The sequence below is a fragment of the Salmo salar genome, chromosome ssa18 (genome assembly GCF_905237065.1).
Source record: "Salmo salar chromosome ssa18, Ssal_v3.1, whole genome shotgun sequence".
NCBI classification, from domain to species: domain Eukaryota; kingdom Metazoa; phylum Chordata; class Actinopteri; order Salmoniformes; family Salmonidae; genus Salmo; species Salmo salar.
The window spans coordinates 32359125-32377301 of record NC_059459.1 but is presented as its reverse complement, the minus strand read 5'-3'; the positions used below and the strand labels follow the sequence as shown (position 1 = coordinate 32377301).

Below are 18177 nucleotides of genomic sequence, written 5' to 3'. Positions count from 1 at the left end.
TACAACACTTTTTGTACGTAGTCCTCCCATTTTATGGGACCAAAAATATTGGGACAAATTCACTTATGTGTTTTAAAGTCGACAAAAGTTTAGTATTTGTTCCCAAATTCCTAGCACACAATGACTTTACAAACTTGTTGGATGTATTTGCTGTTTGTTTTGGTTGTGATTCAGATTATTTTGTGCCCAATAGAAATGAATGGATTTTATTAGGATCTCTTTTAGCCCAAGGGCTAGTCTTCCAAGAGTCCCGAAGAAATGTAAAAAAACAATAGCAAAGTTAAAACAAACATTCCTATTACCTACAGTGCATTCGCAAAGTATTCAGACCCCTGGAATTTTTCCACATTTTGTTATGTTACAAAATTGATTAAATATTTTTTTTCCTCATCAATCTACACACAAAATCCCATAATGACAAAGCAAAAACAGGTTTTTAGAAATGTTAGCAAATGTATTAAATATAAAAAAAACTAAAATACCACATTTACGTAAGTATTCAGACCCTTTAATCAGTACTTTGTTGAAGCACTTTGTTGAAGCACCAGCGATTACAGCCTCAAGTCCTCTTGGGTACGACGCTACAAGCTTGGCACACCTGTATTTGGAGAGTTTCTCCCATTTCTCCCATTCTGTAGATCCTCTCAAGCTCTCTCAGGTTGGATGGGGAGCGTCGCTGCACAGCTATTTTCAGGTCTCTACAGAGATGTTCGATTGAGTTCAAGTCCGGGCTCTGGCTGGGCCAGGACTCCTGCGTTGTCTTGGCTGTGTACTTAGGGTCATTGTGTACTGTGTACTTAGGGTCGTTGTCCTGTTGGAAGGTGAACCTTCGCCGCAGCCTGAAGTCCTGAGCGCTCTGGAGCAGGTTTTCATCAAGGATCTCTCTCTCTCTCTGCTGCCACCACCATGCTTGGTGGGGCCAAGTTTCCTCCAGGTGTGACGCTTGGCATGCAGGACAAAGCGTTCAATCTTGGTTTTATCAGACCAGAGAATCTTGGTCTGAGAGACCTTTAGGTGCCTTTTGGCAAACTCCAAGCGGGCTGTCATGTGCCTTTTACTGAGGAGTGGCTTCCGTCTGGCCACTCTACCATAAAGGCTTGATTGGTAGAGTGCTGCAGAGATTGTTGTCCTTTTGGAAGGTTCTCCCATCTCCACCGAAGAAGTCTGGAGCTCTGTCAGTGACCATTGGGTTCTTGGTAATTTCCCTGACCAAGGCCCTTCTCCCCCGATTGCTCAGTTTGGCCAGGCAGCCAGCTCTAGGAAGAGTCTAGGTGTTTCCAAACTTCTTCCATTTAAGAATGATTGAAGGCCACTGTGTTCTTGGGGACCTTCAATGCTGGAGAAATGTTTTGGTACCCTTCCCCAGATCTGTGCCTCGATACAATCCTGTCTCGTTGCTCTACGGACAATTCCTTCCACCTCATGGCCTGTTTTTTTTTCTCTGACATGTACTGTCAACTGTGGGACCTTATATAGACAGGTGTGTGTCTTTCAAATCATGTCCAATCAATTGAATTTACCACAAGTGAACTCCAATCAAGTTGTAGAAACATCTCAAGGATGCTCAATGGAAACAGGATGCACCTGAGCTCAATTTTCAGTCTCATATCAAAGGGTCTGAATAAATAAGGTATTTCGATTTTTTTGTTTTTAATACATTTGCTAAATTTTCTAACAAACCTGTTTTTGCTTTGTCATTTTGGGTTATTTTGAGTCGATTGAGGACATTTTTTTTTATTTAATCCATTTTAGAATAAGGCTGTAACATAACAAAATGTGGGAAAAGTCAAGGGGTCTGAATACTTCCCGAAGGCACCGTATACATATTACAGCCCCCAGCCTACCCCTCCACCCACATATATATATATTTTTGTCTTTATTTTGTACATTTTTTTTATCATTTAGCAGAGGCTCTTATCCACAGCGACTTACAGCAGTGAGTGCATACATTTTCGTTTAAAAAATCTTATGGTACTGGTCCTCTGTGGGAATGGAACCCACAACCCTAGCGTTGCAAACGCCATGCTCTACCAACTGAGCTACACAGGACCTATACCTCATGTTCACATATGAATTTAAATACAACAGAACATATTACAATAACCTCTTAGACCCACTGTAGTCGTTGAAACATTTTTTTTATAACTTTCTGGCAAGGAGTTCCAGGACTTCACTGCCCTGAGAGGTCCCAAATAGAGGTGATGTCTGGGAGATCAGAGGGCCTGGGGCCTGTCTGAATAAGGGCCTGGGGCCTGTCTGGGATCAGATTCCTCTGGGAATCAGAGGGCCTGGGGCCTGTCTGGGAGATCAGAGGGCCTGGGGCCTGTCTGGGAGATCAGAGGGCCTTACCAATATCTCTGATAATTAAGAGTTTGTCATCTCTCTACAGTGTTTCAGAACAGGGTCCTCTCCTCCAGGACTGGGGCCGTATGGCAGCTCATTTCATCCGGGACCAGTGGACAATCCTGGGCTACGGGAGGAGGATAGGACCACCCGGGCCCCTGGAGCTCCCCAGGGCGTCAGGGTCCCTCGAGGCTGCTATAGAGGCTCTGTCTCTGCTACCCAGTGGCCTGGTACTGCCTGTACTGGACTTCATGGCCTCCATGTTGCCACAGGTGAGTCTTAGAATTGACTACAGCTGATATTGTCATGTCCACTACCTGGCTGAGACATTCTTTCTCACCCAGCTCTCTACAGGCTTGTCCACACCAATAACCAGGTTTTAGAGGAATAGTTCACCCAAATTACAAAACAAAATATTTCCTTACCTTGTAAGCAGTGTCTGGGGAAAGACAGTGAAATCCAAGCCTTGGTTTTGTTTAACAACTGATTTTGACTGCAACAGTGTTTCAGAAAAAATATAGTATAGTGGTCATGTGGCCAAGTCATTTATGTCCTGCTTTATATGGCTTCTGATAAGGCAATATGAAATAATGAACCTGTATCCCCCACCAGGTGGCGCTGTCTGAGGAGGCCCTGTGTGTAGAGGCTGTGACTGTCTCCTGGAAGCTGGTGCTGGGACTCAGCAGTAACCCTCATGACTTCTGGCCCACCCTGCAGGGCTTTGTGACCATGGCCTTTCACCACAGCCTGCTGGAGTTAACAGTGGACCAGGCACCTGGGCTCACTGCTACTCTACAACAGGTAACTACAGGGAGGCATGGGGTATCAACACCTGGGTTCAATGTTACTCTACAACAGGTAACTAGAGGGAGGCATGGGGTATCAACACCTGGGTTCACTGTTACTCTACAACAGGTAACTACAGGGAGGCATGGGGTATCAACACCTGGGTTCACTGTTACTCTACAACAGGTAACTACAGGGAGGCATGGGGTATCAACACCTGGGTTCAATGTTACTCTACAACAGGTAACTACAGGGAGGCATGGGGTATCAACACCTGGGTTCACTGTTACTCTACAACAGGTAACTAGAGGGAGGCATGGGGTATCAACACCTGGGTTCACTGTTACTCTACAACAGGTAACTAGAGGGAGGCATGGGGTATCAACACCTGGGCTCACTGTTACTCTACAACAGGTAACTAGAGGGAGGCATGGGGTATCAACACCTGGGTTCACTGTTACTCTACAACAGGTAACTAGAGGGAGGCATGGGGTATCAACACCTGGGTTCACTGTTACTCTACAACAGGTAACTAGAGGGGAGGCATGGGGTATCAACACCTGGGTTCACTGTTACTCTACAACAGGTAACTACAGGGAGGCATGGGGTATCAACACCTGGGTTCACTGTTACTCTACAACAGGTAACTAGAGGGAGGCATGGGGTATCAACACCTGGGTTCACTGTTACTCTACAACAGGTAACTAGAGGGAGGCATGGGGTATCAACACCTGGGTTCACTGTTACTCTACAACAGGTAACTAGAGGGAGGCATGGGGTATCAACACCTGGGTTCACTGTTACTCTACAACAGGTAACTACAGGGAGGCATGGGGTATCAACACCTGGGTTCAATGTTACTCTACAACAGGTAACTACAGGGAGGCATGGGGTATCAACACCTGGGTTCACTGTTACTCTACAACAGGTAACTACAGGGAGGCATGGGGTATCAACACCTGGGTTCACTGTTACTCTACAACAGGTAACTACAGGGAGGCATGGGGTATCAACACCTGGGTTCAATGTTACTCTACAACAGGTAACTAGAGGGAGGCATGGGGTATCAACACCTGGGTTCACTGTTACTCTACAACAGGTAACTAGAGGGAGGCATGGGGTATCAACACCTGGGTTCAATGTTACTCTACAACAGGTAACTAGAGGGAGGCATGGGGTATCAACACCTGGGTTCACTGTTACTCTACAACAGGTAACTAGAGGGAGGCATGGGGTATCAACACCTGGGTTCACTGTTACTCTACAACAGGTAACTAGAGGGAGGCATGGGGTATCAACACCTGGGTTCACTGTTACTCTACAACAGGTAACTACAGGGAGGCATGGGGTATCAACACCTGGGTTCAATGTTACTCTACAACAGGTAACTAGAGGGAGGCATGGGGTATCAACACCTGGGTTCAATGTTACTCTACAACAGGTAACTACAGGGAGGCATGGGGTATCAACACCTGGGTTCACTGTTACTCTACAACAGGTAACTAGAGGGAGGCATGGGGTATCAACACCTGGGTTCACTGTTACTCTACAACAGGTAACTAGAGGGAGGCATGGGGTATCAACACCTGGGTTCACTGCTACTCTACAACAGGTAACTAGAGGGAGGCATGGGGTATCAACACCTGGGTTCAATGTTACTCTACAACAGGTAACTAGAGGGAGGCATGGGGTATCAACACCTGGGCTGAAATAGTGGCTTAAATCGTTCATATTCTTTGCCAGGCTAGCTCAATCAAGAGCAGCTAAAGTATTTGAAAGGAAATAAATCCTAATTGAACCCAGGTCTGTATGGAACAGGTCTCTGTTGTGGCAGGCAACGTGCTACATGTTCACTAGTTGGAGAAATGTGGCTTGGCAAGTAGTTTCAAGTGTTTAACAGAACATGTTGTGGTTATTATGAGTATTAAACACAGTGTTGATGTTGACACAACTGCTGTGTAATTAACCCACTAATGACTCCTCTCAATCTCTAGATAGCCGTTGAGTTGATGGAACTCTCCCAGGCCAAGACCGGTGTATTCAACGTTCTGATCCAACACTGCTGCCACACCTGGCTGCCCTCTGACCCAGGAAGTGAAGGCCAGAGCCAATCAGATGCCATGTTCTCCAGTGCCCTACTGCACCCTGACATCCTGGCTGAGGCATGTGTGTATGGACCTGTGTTCAGGAGGGACCAAAGGTGGGTGTGGAGTGTGAGAGACAGAGAATGTGAGATAGAATGTGAGCGAGAGACAGAGAATGAGACAGAGAGACAGAGAATGAGACAGAGAGACAGAGAATGTGACCGAGAGACAGAGAATGAGACAGAGAATGTGAGCGAGAGACAGAGAATGAGACAGAGAATGAGACAGAGAATGAGACAGAGAATGAGACAGAGAATGAGACAGAGAATGTGACCGAGAGACAGAGAATGTGACAGAGAATGTGACAGAGAATGAGACAGAGAATGAGACAGAGAATGTGACCGAGAGACAGAGAATGTGACCGAGAGACAGAGAATGTGACCGAGAGACAGAGAATGTGACCGAGAGACAGAGAATGTGACCGAGAGACAGAGAATGTGAGCGAGAGACAGAGAATGTGAGCGAGAGACAGAGAATGTGAGCGAGAGACAGAGAATGTGAGCGAGAGACAGAGAATGTGAGCGAGAGACAGAGAATGTGAGCGAGAGACAGAGAATGTGAGCGAGAGACAGAGAATGTGAGCGAGAGACAGAGAATGTGAGCGAGTGTGTTATTGGAGTGGTTGTTGTGGACTGAGGGTCTTGTCTGGATAATGGATTGTCTTCTCCATAGGCTGATCCAGGAGGTCCAGGTCTTTGTGGAGAGGCTTGGAGAGAAGTGTGCTGCTAACACTGCAGTCCCCAGGTCAGCTGCTGAACGCACTTCATCTACTGTACTATACTGTAGTCTACTGTACTATACTGTAGTCTACTGTATTGTAGTCTACTGTATTGTACTATACTGTAGTCTACTGTATTGTACTATACTGTAGTCTACTGTACTGTAGTCTACTGTAGTCTACTGTACTGTACTGTAGTCTACTGTATTGTACTATACTGTAGTCTACTGTACTGTACTATACTGTAGTCTACTGTACTGTACTGTAGTCTACTGTACTGTACTATACTGTAGTCTACTGTACTGTACTGTAGTCTACTGTACTGTACTATACTGTAGTCTACTGTATTGTACTATACTGTAGTCTACTGTACTGTACTGTAGTCTACTGTACTGTACTATACTGTAGTCTACTGTATTGTACTATACTGTAGTCTACTGTATTGTACTATACTGTAGTCTACTGTATTGTACTATACTGTAGTCTACTGTATTGTACTATACTGTAGTCTACTGTACAATACTGTAGTCTACTGTACAATACTGTAGTCTACTGTACTGTACTATACTGTAGTCTACTGTACTACAGTCTACTGTATTGTACTATACTGTAGTCTACTGTACAATACTGTAGTCTACTGTACTACAGTCTACTGTATTGTACTATACTGTAGTCTACTGTACTATACTGTAGTATACTGTACTGTAGTCTACTGTACTGTAGTCTACTGTAGTGTACTGTACTATAGTCTACTGTAGTCTACTGTACTATAGTCTACTGTACTATACTGTAGTCTACTGTACTATACTGTAGTCTACTGTACTGTACAATACTGTAGTCTACTGTAGTCTACTGTATTGTACTATACTGTAGTCTACTGTACTACAGTCTACTGTATTGTACTATACTGTAGTCTACTGTATTGTACTATACTGTAGTCTACTGTACTATACTGTAGTCTACTGTACTGTACTATACTGTAGTCTACTGTACTGTACTATAGTCTACTGTATTGTACTATACTGTAGTCTACTGTACACTGTAGTGGGACTGGAACATATTACCTGGCCCCTCACTGTAGTGGGACTGGAACATATTACCTGGCCCCTCACTGTAGTGGGACTGGAACATATTACCTGGCCCCTCACTGTAGTGGGACTGGAACATATTACCTGGCCCCTCACTGTAGTGGGACTGGAACATATTACCTGGCCCCTCACTGTAGTGGGACTGGAACATATTACCTGGCCCCTCACTGTAGTGGGACTGGAACATATTACCTGGCCCCTCACTGTAGTGGGACTGGAACATATTACCTGGCCCCTCACTGTAGTGGGACTGGAACATATTACCTGGCCCCTCACTGTAGTGGGACTGGAACATATTACCTGGCCCCTCACTGTAGTGGGACTGGAACATATTACCTGGCCCCTCACTGTAGTGGGACTGGAACATATTACCTGGCCCCTCACTGTAGTGGGACTGGAACATATTACCTGGCCCCTCACTGTAGTGGGACTGGAACATATTACCTGGCCCCTCACTGTAGTGGGACTGGAACATATTACCTGGCCCCTCACTGTAGTGTATTCAGGCTATAAAAACATGGAGTCGACCACATCACTGACAATAGTGGACCTTCTTTGTTCTGTAGTCAACAGTGAATGTAGTCCCCATTTCTCTACAGAGATGCATTTATCTCTAAGCTTTCTCTTTCCCTCCTTTTTTTTCCTCTCTCTCAGTGATAACAGGGATGACCAGTTCCCACGTGTGTGTGTCGTGGCGTTCCTCAGCCGCCTCCAGCCCTCTAATCAGCTGCATGAGAGACTGATGGAAGAACTGGTTCTCCGCTTGCTGAAAAAGGTAAGACCAGGCCTCTTCCTCAATTAGTCTTTCCTCGCGTCCTCTCTCCTTACCTCCTTCTCAAAAGGCATTAGAGGAGAACATCCAAGGTTCCTCCTCTCAGATCTTATCCTCCAGTTCAGTTTGAGGAGGTGGTGACCAGAGAGGACAGTAGGAACCAAGGAAAGACTGACAGCTGGAGATTTGGCTTGTTTATAGTCCATGATGTCTACTCATTCAGTGTGTGTGTTCATAGCATCACACACATTAACCTCTATGGGCTAGGTTGAATCCTGTGGCGCGTTATTCAAATACCTTAGATATGATATTACTTCAATTTTTCAAAAATATGACTATTTTACACAATTTTAAAGATAAGACTCTCGTTAATCTAACCACACTGTCCGATTTCAAAAAGGCTTTACAACGAAAGCAAAACATTAGATTATGTCAGCAGAGTACCCAGCCAGAAATAATCAGACACCCATTTTTCAAGCTTGCATATAATGTCACATAAACCCAAACCACAGCTAAATGTAGCACTAACCTTTGATGATCTTCATCAGATGACAACCCTAGGACATTATGTTATACAATACATGCATGTTTTGTTCAATCAAGTTCATATTTATATCAAAAACCAGCTTTTTACATTAGCATGTGACTAGCATGTGACTAGCATTCCCACCGAACACTGCCGGTGAATTTACTAAATTACTCACGATAAACGTTCACAAAAAGCAGAACAATTTTTAAAAGAATTATAGATACAGAACTCCTCTATGCACTCGATATGTCCGATTTTAAAATAGCTTTTCGGTGAAAGCACATTTTGCAATATTCTCAGTAGATAGCCCGGCATCACAGGGCTAGCTATTTACACACCCAGCAAGTTTAGCACTCATCAAAGTCAGATTTACTATAAGAAAAATGTTATTACCTTTGTTGTCTTCGTCAGAATGCACTCCCAGGACTTCTACTTCAATAACAAATGTTGGTTTGGTCCAAAATAATCCATCGTGATATCCAAACAGCGGCGTTTTGTTCGTGCGTTCTAGACACTATCCTAAAGGGTAAATAAGGGTGGCGAGCATGGCGCAATTCGTGACAAAAAAATTCTAAATATTCCATTACCGTACTTCGAAGCATGTCAACCGCTGTTTAAAATCCATTTTTATGCCATTTTTCTCATAAAAAAGCGATAATATTCCGACCGGGAATCTTCTTTTAGGTAAACAGACAAAGGAAAAGAAAGCATTCGGTCGAAGCGGGCACGCGCCTAAGCCCATAGTACTCTGAGTGGCCACTTGCCAAAAGCGATAATGTGTTTCAGCCAGAGCCTGCCTCGATATCGTTCAACTTTTTCCCGGGCTCTGAGACCCTATGGAAGCCGTAGGAAGTGTCACGTTATTGCACAGATCCTGAGTCTTCAATAAAAAGAGCCAAGATGAAACACTACTTCTCAGACAGGCCACTTCCTGCTTGAAATCTTCTCAGGTTTTGGCCTGCCATAGGAGTTCTGTTATACTCACAGACACCATTCAAACAGTTTTAGAAACTTTAGGGTGTTTTCTATCCGAAGCCAATATTTATATGCATATTTTAGTTACTGGGCAGGAGTAGTAACCAGATTAAATCGGGTACGTTTTTTATCCAGCCGTGTCAATACTGCCCCCTAGCCCTAACAGGTTAATCCAGTTCATACTGCAGTAATATACTGTCCATCTCCCTGAGCTCCAACACAGTAGTTGTTAGTTCATGTGTAGTTTTAAAGACAGGCCTAAGTCTTTTTCTCTTTCAGGATGAGGCCATATCGAAGTCAAAACAGCGTTACTATAGCAACTCCCTGCAGCATCGTGTCAAGAACAGGGTGTGGCAGACACTACTGATGCTGCTGCCCAAACTGAGAGGGGTGAGAGACACACACACACACACACACACACACACACACACACACACACACACACACACACACCTGAATGAACCCTCTATTAACCCTGTGTTTTTGTTCATCCAGGAGTTTGTAGGTACCATTCTGGGTCGTGTGTTTGAGGCAGGTTTCGTCAGTAACCAGGCCTCAGTCAAGTACCTGATAGAGTGGAAGATGGTTCTAATCCTAGTCCAGTACCCTGAACACATAGACCGACTCTGGACCTGCTTCAGGGTGGTGAGTGGCAGATGGTTTTAATCCTAGTCCAGTACCCTGAATACAGACTGACTCTGGGCCTGCATCAGGGTGGTGAGTGGCAGATGGTTCTAATCCTAGTCCAGTACCCTGAACACATAGACCGACTCTGGACCTGCTTCAGGGTGGTGAGTGGCAGATGGTTTTAATCCTAGTCCAGTACCCTGAATACAGACTGACTCTGGACCTGCTTCAGGGTGGTGAGTGGCAGATGGTTTTAATCCTAGTCCAGTACCCTGAATACAGACTGACTCTGGACCTGCTTCAGGGTGGTGAGTGGCAGATGGTTTTAATCCTAGTCCAGTACCCTGAATACAGACTGACTCTGGGCCTGCATCAGGGTGGTGAGTGCCAGATGGTTCTAATCCTCGTCCAGTACCCTGAATACAGACTGACTCTGGGCCTGCATCAGGGTGGTGAGTGGCAGATGGTTTTAATCCTAGTCCAGTACCCTGAATACAGACTGACTCTGGGCCTGCATCAGGGTGGTGAGTGGCAGATGGTTCTAATCCTCGTCCAGTACCCTGAATACAGACTGACTCTGGGCCTGCATCAGGGTGGTGAGTGGCAGATGGTTTTAATCCTAGTCCAGTACCCTGAATACAGACTGACTCTGGACCTGCTTCAGGGTGGTGAGTGGCAGATGGTTCTAATCCTAGTCCAGTACACTGAACTCATTCTGACTCTGGACCTGCTTCAGGGTGGTGAGTGTTTATACTTTTCGGATGTGTATATGACCACTGTGGGAATTGAACCCTCAACCTTGGTGTTGCTAGTGCCATGCTTTTACCCACTGTGCCACACAATACCACAAAAACTGGCATCTATTGTATTGTCACTGAATGAAAATTGGCGTCTATTTTCACTGGCTTAAAGAACTTGTAATAGTCAATATTGATCTATAGCCAATGTGTCTAATTGATGTGATTTGTGTCTGAACAGGATCAAGAGAAGACCAAGACCAGCGTCTGTACCTTCCTGTCTGTGTTGGTCCACCTCAACATCATCATGCCTCAACTCAAGGAGAAGGTAAGATCCACATGTCACCATCATGAAGTAAAACCTTCAAAGCACAGGGGACTCTTCCTCCTCTCCTGAGCCCCTCTCCTCCTCCTCTGTGTCCCTCCCCACCAGGCAGTACAGTGGCTTAAGGCCATGGACATGATCCTCCAGTTGTGGTTCAGTGTGTTTCAGCCATAACTTCAGTGTTCACACTTCTCTCCCTTCTCTCTGTATCTCGCTCTCTCCGTCTTTCTATCTCTCTGTATTTCTCTCTCTCCATCTTTCTATCGCTCTCCGTCTCTCTCTCTGTATTTCTCTCTCCATCTTTCTACCTCTCTGTCTCTCTATCTTTATCTCGCTCTCTCTGTCTTTCTATCTCTCTGTATTTCTCTCTCTCCATCTTTCTATCTCTCTGTCTGTCTCTCTGTATCGTTCTCTCTCCGTCTCTCTCTATCTCTCTGTATCTCCCCCCACCAGGCACTACAGTGGCGTAAGGCCCTGGATGTTATTCTCCAGTGGTGTTTCAGCCATAACTTCAGTGTTCGTCTGTACGCCCTGCTGGCCCTGAAGAGGGTGTGGGGTCTGGAGGGTGCGAGGGCCGAGGCCGAGGAGGGGGCCGGGGGGCCGGATGGGCTCGGGGGGCTGGCCACCGTCGTTAAGGCCTGTCTGCACCAGGCTGAGGCTATGCAGAGTACTGGGTGAGTGAGTTACATATGAACTAGGATTATTATGTTGCCAAGGTTCAGTTCCCTCAGGAATCACATTCTAAAATTCATACAGTCACTGTACTTCTGTACACTATTCATAATATGTATACGCGCATGACTGTAAGTCGCTTTGGATAAAGGTGTCTTCTAAGTTTTTATTTTACCTTTATTTAACTATTCACGTCAGTTAAGAACAAATTTGTATTTTCAATGACGGCCTAGGAACAGTGGGTTAACTGCCTTGTTCAGGGGTAGAACGACAGATTTTTACCTTGTCAGCTCGGGGATTCAATCCAGCAACCTTTCAGTTACTGGCCCAACGCTCTAACCACTAGGCTACCTGTTATTATTAGTGAAGGAGGAACCACACGTGGTTATCTTAGATCCATTGGAAACTGTGGATATTGTTATTGGGCTCCCGAGTGGCGCAGTGGTCTAAGACACTGCATCTCAGTGCAAGAGGCGTCACTGCAGTACCTGGTTCGAGTCCCATAGGGGGGGTTTGGCCGGGGTAGGCCGTCATTGTAAATAACAATTTGTTCTTAACTAACTTGCCTAGTTAAATAAATACTTTATTGGACTCATATAACTAGTGTATATCTCTGTACAGAAATGCCAGTAAGAACTGGACCAGGATTCAGGACCACTTCTTCTTTGGTGTCTTTCATCCTGTTAGAGACTATAGTGTGGAAGTAAGACACTGCAACCATTGTCTTGTTGATTGATTGTGTGAATTTGAAGTATCAAATGTTGTTGTATGTGAATCTTTTAAAATCTGTTGATTCATTGTAATTTGACCTAATTGCTTAGGGTCTCTAAAAACGAATGAACTGAGTGGTGATTGAGGAGAGACGATGTGTGTAAACTGTCCTTTTCCTCCCGTTCTCCCATGCCAGACCATATTCTACACATTCCCCAGCCTATCAGAGGTGTTTGAGGACGAGTGGATTCCGCCCTGGAAGTTTGAGAAGTTGGTGGACTTCTCCCAGAGTGCATCTCTCCCATTGAGGAACCCTGTCCCTGACCTGAGCCAGATTCAGCCTGGAGACTGGATTCAGCAGGATAAAGGTACATTCCCCTGAGGGGATACATTAAGTTGTATTGAACTGAAAAGGGTATCACCACTAGATGGCAGCAGAGACTGGACCCAACAGTGGAGATCACAGCTATTCAACTATTGGGCTGAAGTACTGCTGCTTCTCCTTTCTACCTGGTAGTTAAATGATCAATTCATGAAATTGATTGGCCAGGTCCCTGATTTTGTAATGAAGGAATGAAAACCAGAAGTGTTCTGGCCCTCCAGGACTTCAGTTTAAAAGCCCTGTTGTAGATGCCTCAGTGTTTGTGTGTTGTTTGTTAGGGGATCAGGATGGTGAGGAGCGCTGGGCCGAGGTCCAGAAGAAGATGACCCCCTGGAGGTTGGGGATCCAGGAACAGGGGCCAGAGCTGGGTCTGGTGCCCCAGCAGAGAGCAGCACGCCTGGGCAAGCTGCACAGTTCCCTCCTGGTGGTTGCCTCGCTCATAGACAAGCCCACCAACCTGGGAGGTTAGTTCATGGTTTTCTATTTAACCTCTATTTAGACAGGTAAGTCAATGCTGAACAGCGTGGTACAGGAGGAATGTTTAACCATCATCTGCTGATCTCTCTGGGTTCTGTGTGTAATGATGAACCATGTTCACTAACCTTGCGTGAGACCTGAAGACTTGCGTTAGCTCCCCAGGCTTGAGCTCAAGGAGCTAACACAGTCATGTAGTGTGCAGGAGACCCTGGTTTGAATCCAGTCTGCCATTTCTATCTAGCTATATTGTATTGCATTGTATTGTATTATTTTCTGTTAGCTACCCAGTATACTTGGTGTTGCTAAGCGTTGCCATGCAAACAGCCAGCAGCAGGCAGCACTACATAAACTAATCAGTCCTAATCACAGTTTGTCTAAGGACCACTAGGACCAAATCATAAGACTGATTTGATGTTCTCCACTGGGCTGTCGTATTGCTGCGCTGCCTGCTGTCTCAGTTTATGTAAGCCTTATGTTGATTTAAAGGAGTTTATACAGGATAAGACCTATTTTAGGAACCAATATTGACTAGTCCAACGCTCTAACCACTAGGCTACCTGCCGCCCGGCTATGCCCAAATAGCACCCTATTCCATTTACATTTACATTTAAGTCATTTAGCAGACGCTCTTATCCAGAGCGACTTACAAATTGGTGCATTCACCTTATAGTATCCAGTGGAACAACCACTTTACAAAAGTGCATCTAAATCTTTTAAGGGGGGGGTTAGAAGGATTACTTTATCCTATCCCAGATATTCCTTGAAGAGGTGGGGTTTCAGGTGTCTCCGGAAGGTGGTGATTGACTCCGCTGTCCTGGCGTCGTGAGGGAGCTTGTTCCACCATTGGGGTGCCAGAGCAGCGAACAGTTTTGACTGGGCTGAGCGGGAACTGTGCTTCCTCAGAGGTAGGGAGGCGAGCAGGCCAGAGGTGGATGAACGGAGTGCCCTTGTTTGGGTGTAGGGCCTGATCAGAGCCTGAAGGTACGGGGGTGCCGTTCCCCTCACAGCTCCGTAGGCAAGCACCATGGTCTTGTAGCGGATGCGAGCTTCGACTGGAAGCCAGTGGAGAGAGCGGAGGAGCAGGGTGACGTGAGAGAACTTGGGAAGGTTGAACACCAGACGGGCTGCGGCGTTCTGGATGAGTTGTAGGGGTTTAATGGCACAGGCAGGGAGCCCAGCCAACAGCGAGTTGCAATAATCCAGACGGGAGATGACAAGTGCCTGGATTAGGACCTGCGCCGCTTCCTGTGTGAGGCAGGGTCGTACTCTGCGAATGTTGTAGAGCATGAACCTACAGGATCGGGTCACCGCCTTGATGTTGGTGGAGAACGACAGGGTGTTGTCCAGGGTCACGCCAAGGCTCTTAGCACTCTGGGAGGAGGACACAAGGGAGTTGTCAACCGTGATGGCGAGATCATGGAACGGGCAGTCCTTCCCCGGGAGGAAGAGCAGCTCCGTCTTGCCGAGGTTCAGCTTGAGGTGGTGATCCGTCATCGACACTGATATGTCTGCCAGACATGCAGAGATGCGATTCGCCACCTGGTTGTCAGAAGGGGGAAAGGAGAAGATTAATTGTGTGTCATCTGCATAGCAATGATATGAGAGACCATGTGAGGATATGACAGAGCCAAGTGACTTGGTGTATAGCGAGAATAGGAGTGGGCCAAGAACAGAGCCCTGGGGGACACCAGTGGTGAGAACACGTGGTGCGGAGACAGATTCTCGCCACGCCACCTGGTAGGAGCGACCTGTCAGGTAGAACGCAATCCAAGCGTGGGCGGCGCCGGAGATGCCCAGCTCGGAGAGGGTGGAGAGGAGGATCTGATGGTTCACGGTATCAAAGGCAGCAGATAGGTCTAGAAAGATGAGAGCAGAGGAGAGAGAGTTAGCTTTAGCAGTGCGGAGAGCCTCCGTGACACAGAGAAGAGCAGTCTCAGTTGAATGCCCAGTCTTGAAACCTGACTGATTAGGATCAAGAAGGTCATTCTGAGAGAGATAGCAAGAGAGCTGGCCAAGGACGGCACGTTCAAGAGTTTTGGAGAGAAAGGAAAGAAGGGATACTGGTCTGTAGTTGTTGACATCGGAGGGATCGAGTGTAGGTTTTTTCAGAAGGGGTGCAACTCTCGCTCTCTTGAAGACGGAAGGGACGTAGCCAGCGGTCAAGGATGAGTTGATGAGCGAGGTGAGGTAGGGGAGAAGGTCTCCGGAAATGGTCTGGAGAAGAGAGGAGGGGATAGGGTCAAGTGGGCAGGTTGTTGGGCGGCCGGCCGTCACAAGACGCGAGATTTCATCTGGAGAGAGAGGGGAGAAAGAGGTCAAAGCACAGGGTAGGGCAGTGTGAGCAGGACCAGCAGTGTCGTTTGACTTAGCAAACGAGGATCGGATGTCGTCAACCTTCTTTTCAAAATGGTTGACGAAGTCATCCGCAGAGAGGGAGGAGGGGGGGGAGGAGGATTCAGGAGGGAGGAGAAGGTAGCAAAGAGCTTCCTAGGGTTAGAGGCAGATGCTTGGAGTTTAGAGTGGTAGAAAGTGGCTTTAGCAGCAGAGACAGAAGAGGAAAATGTAGAGAGGAGGGAGTGAAAGGATGCCAGGTCCGCAGGGAGGCGAGTTTTCCTCCATTTCCGCTCGGCTGCCCGGAGCCCTGTTCTGTGAGCTCGCAGTGAGTCGTCGAGCCACGGAGCAGGAGGGGAGGACCGAGCCGGCCTGGAGGATAGGGGACAGAGGAAATCAAAGGATGCAGAGAGGGAGGAGAGGAGGGTTGAGGAGGCAGAATCAGGAGATAGGTTGGAGAAGGTTTGAGCAGAGGGAAGAGATGATAGGATGGAAGAGGAGAGAGTAGCGGGAGAGAGAGAGCGAAGGTTGGGACGGCGCAATACCATCCGAGTAGGGGCAGAGTGAGAAGTGTTGGATGAGAGCGAGAGGGAAAAGGATACAAGGTAGTGGTCGGAGACTTGGAGGGGAGTTGCAATGAGATTAGTGGAAGAACAGCATCTAGTAAAGATGAGGTCAAGCGTATTGCCTGCCTTGTGAGTAGGGGGGGAAGGTGAGAGGGTGAGGTCGAAAGAGGAGAGGAGTGGAAAGAAGGAGGCAGAGAGGAATGAGTCGAAGGTAGACGTGGGGAGGTTAAAGTCACCCAGAACTGTGAGAGGTGAGCCATCCTCAGGAAAGGAACTTATCAAGGCGTCAAGCTCATTGATGAACTCTCCAAGGGAACCTGGAGGGCGATAAATGATAAGGATGTTAAGCTTGAAAGGGCTGGTAACTGTGACAGCATGGAATTCAAATGAGGAGATAGACAGATGGGTCAGGGGAGAAAGAGAGAATGTCCACTTGGGAGAGATGAGGATTCCAGTGCCACCACCCCGCTGGCTCGATGCTCTAGGGGTATGCGAGAACACGTAGTCAGACGAGGAGAGAGCAGTAGGAGTAGCAGTGTTATCTGTGGTAATCCATGTTTCCGTCAGCGCCAGGAAGTCTAGGGACTGGAGGGTAGCATAGGCTGAGATGAACTCAGCCTTGTTGGCCGCAGACCGGCAGTTCCAGAGGCTGCCGGAGACCTGGAACTCCACGTGGGTCGAGCGCGCTGGGACCACCAGGTTAGAGTGGCAGCGGCCACGCGGTGTGGAGCGTTTGTATGGCCTGTGCAGAGGCGAGAGAGCAGGGATAGACAGACACATAGTAGACAAGCTACAGAAGAGGCTACGCTAATGCAAAGGAGATTGGAATGACAAGTGGACTACACGTCTCGAATGTTCAGGAAGTTAAGCTTACGTTGCAAAAATCTTATTGACTAAAATGATACAGTACTGCTGGCTGGTGGAGTAGGCTAGCTAGCAGTGGCTGCGTTGTTGACTTTGAACGTGTAGCTGGCTAGGTAACCTCGATAGTTTCAGTACTACACCTTGTCATGATACAAAGCAACTTTGTAGCTAACATAACACTAATCAAGACGTTCCTTGTAATGTATTTAGTTTCTACAATGCTGCTCGTCGGTAATAGTTGGCTGGGTTAGGAAAAACGGCGTCGTGGGGGACGGAAATAGCTGGCTAGCTAACCTCGATGGCTGGCTAGCTAACAATTATCAAGCTATGACAAAGACAACTAAGTAGCTAGCTAGGTAACACTGCACTGCACTAGTAGAGCCCTGTTTTCCCTGGTCAAAGGTAGTACACTATATAGGGAACAGGGTGCCATTCAGGGCACAGACACGATAATATAAAAGAGGGTGTTACTTGGACTGTAAATGTTTATTAATTTATCCACAGAAGGATCAAGATAACATGGGAGGATAACGTGTTTGTTCTGTCTAGCCCTGACTGTCCCCTGCCTCTTGTCCAGGCTGTTTAGCCTAGGATATAACCTCCCTAGATGTCTGGTCCAGGCTGTTTGGTCTAGGATACAACCTCCCCAGATGTCTGGTCCAGGCTGTTTGGTCTAGGATACAACCTCCCCAGATGTCTGGTCCAGGCTGTTTGGTCTAGGATACAACCTCCCCAGATGTCTGGTCCAGGCTGTTTGGTCTAGGATACAACCTCCCCAGATGTCTGGTCTAGGCTGTTTGGTCTAGGATACAACCTCCCCAGATGTCTGGTCCAGGCTGTTTGGTCTAGGATACAGCCTCCCCAGATGTCTGGTCCAGGCTGTTTGGTCTAGCATACAACCTCCCCAGATGTTTGGCCTAGGATACAACCTCCCCAGATGTCTGGTCCAGGCTGTTTGGTCTAGCATACAACCTCCCCAGATGTTTGGCCTAGGATACAACCTCCCCAGAAGTCTGGTCCAGGCTGTTTGGCCTAGGATACAACCTCCCCAGATGTCTGGTCCAGGCTGTTTGCTCTAGGATACAACCTCCACAGATGTTTGGCCTAGGATACAACCTCCCCAGATGTCT

At 47.0% G+C, this 18177-nt stretch overlaps 1 protein-coding gene across 3 annotated transcripts in view; it reads left to right on the top strand.

Annotated features, from left to right (window-relative positions):
• LOC106593393 (probable methyltransferase TARBP1) overlaps positions 1 to 18177 on the top strand; it is a 37225-nt gene that overhangs the window by 8428 nt on the left and 10620 nt on the right. For 2 of the 3 annotated variants that reach the window (XM_045701039.1, XM_045701040.1), the window contains 12 exons: positions 2390 to 2615; positions 2956 to 3144; positions 5124 to 5329; positions 5946 to 6017; positions 7734 to 7854; positions 9635 to 9745; positions 9851 to 10000; positions 10961 to 11047; positions 11498 to 11718; positions 12338 to 12419; positions 12624 to 12795; positions 13088 to 13273. In XM_045701039.1, coding sequence (XP_045556995.1) covers positions 2390 to 2615; positions 2956 to 3144; positions 5124 to 5329; positions 5946 to 6017; positions 7734 to 7854; positions 9635 to 9745; positions 9851 to 10000; positions 10961 to 11047; positions 11498 to 11718; positions 12338 to 12419; positions 12624 to 12795; positions 13088 to 13273 — 1823 coding nt within the window. The remainder of the gene's footprint in view (positions 1 to 2389; positions 2616 to 2955; positions 3145 to 5123; positions 5330 to 5945; positions 6018 to 7733; positions 7855 to 9634; positions 9746 to 9850; positions 10001 to 10960; positions 11048 to 11497; positions 11719 to 12337; positions 12420 to 12623; positions 12796 to 13087; positions 13274 to 18177) is intronic. The other variant, XR_006760419.1, reaches the window with a different exon arrangement.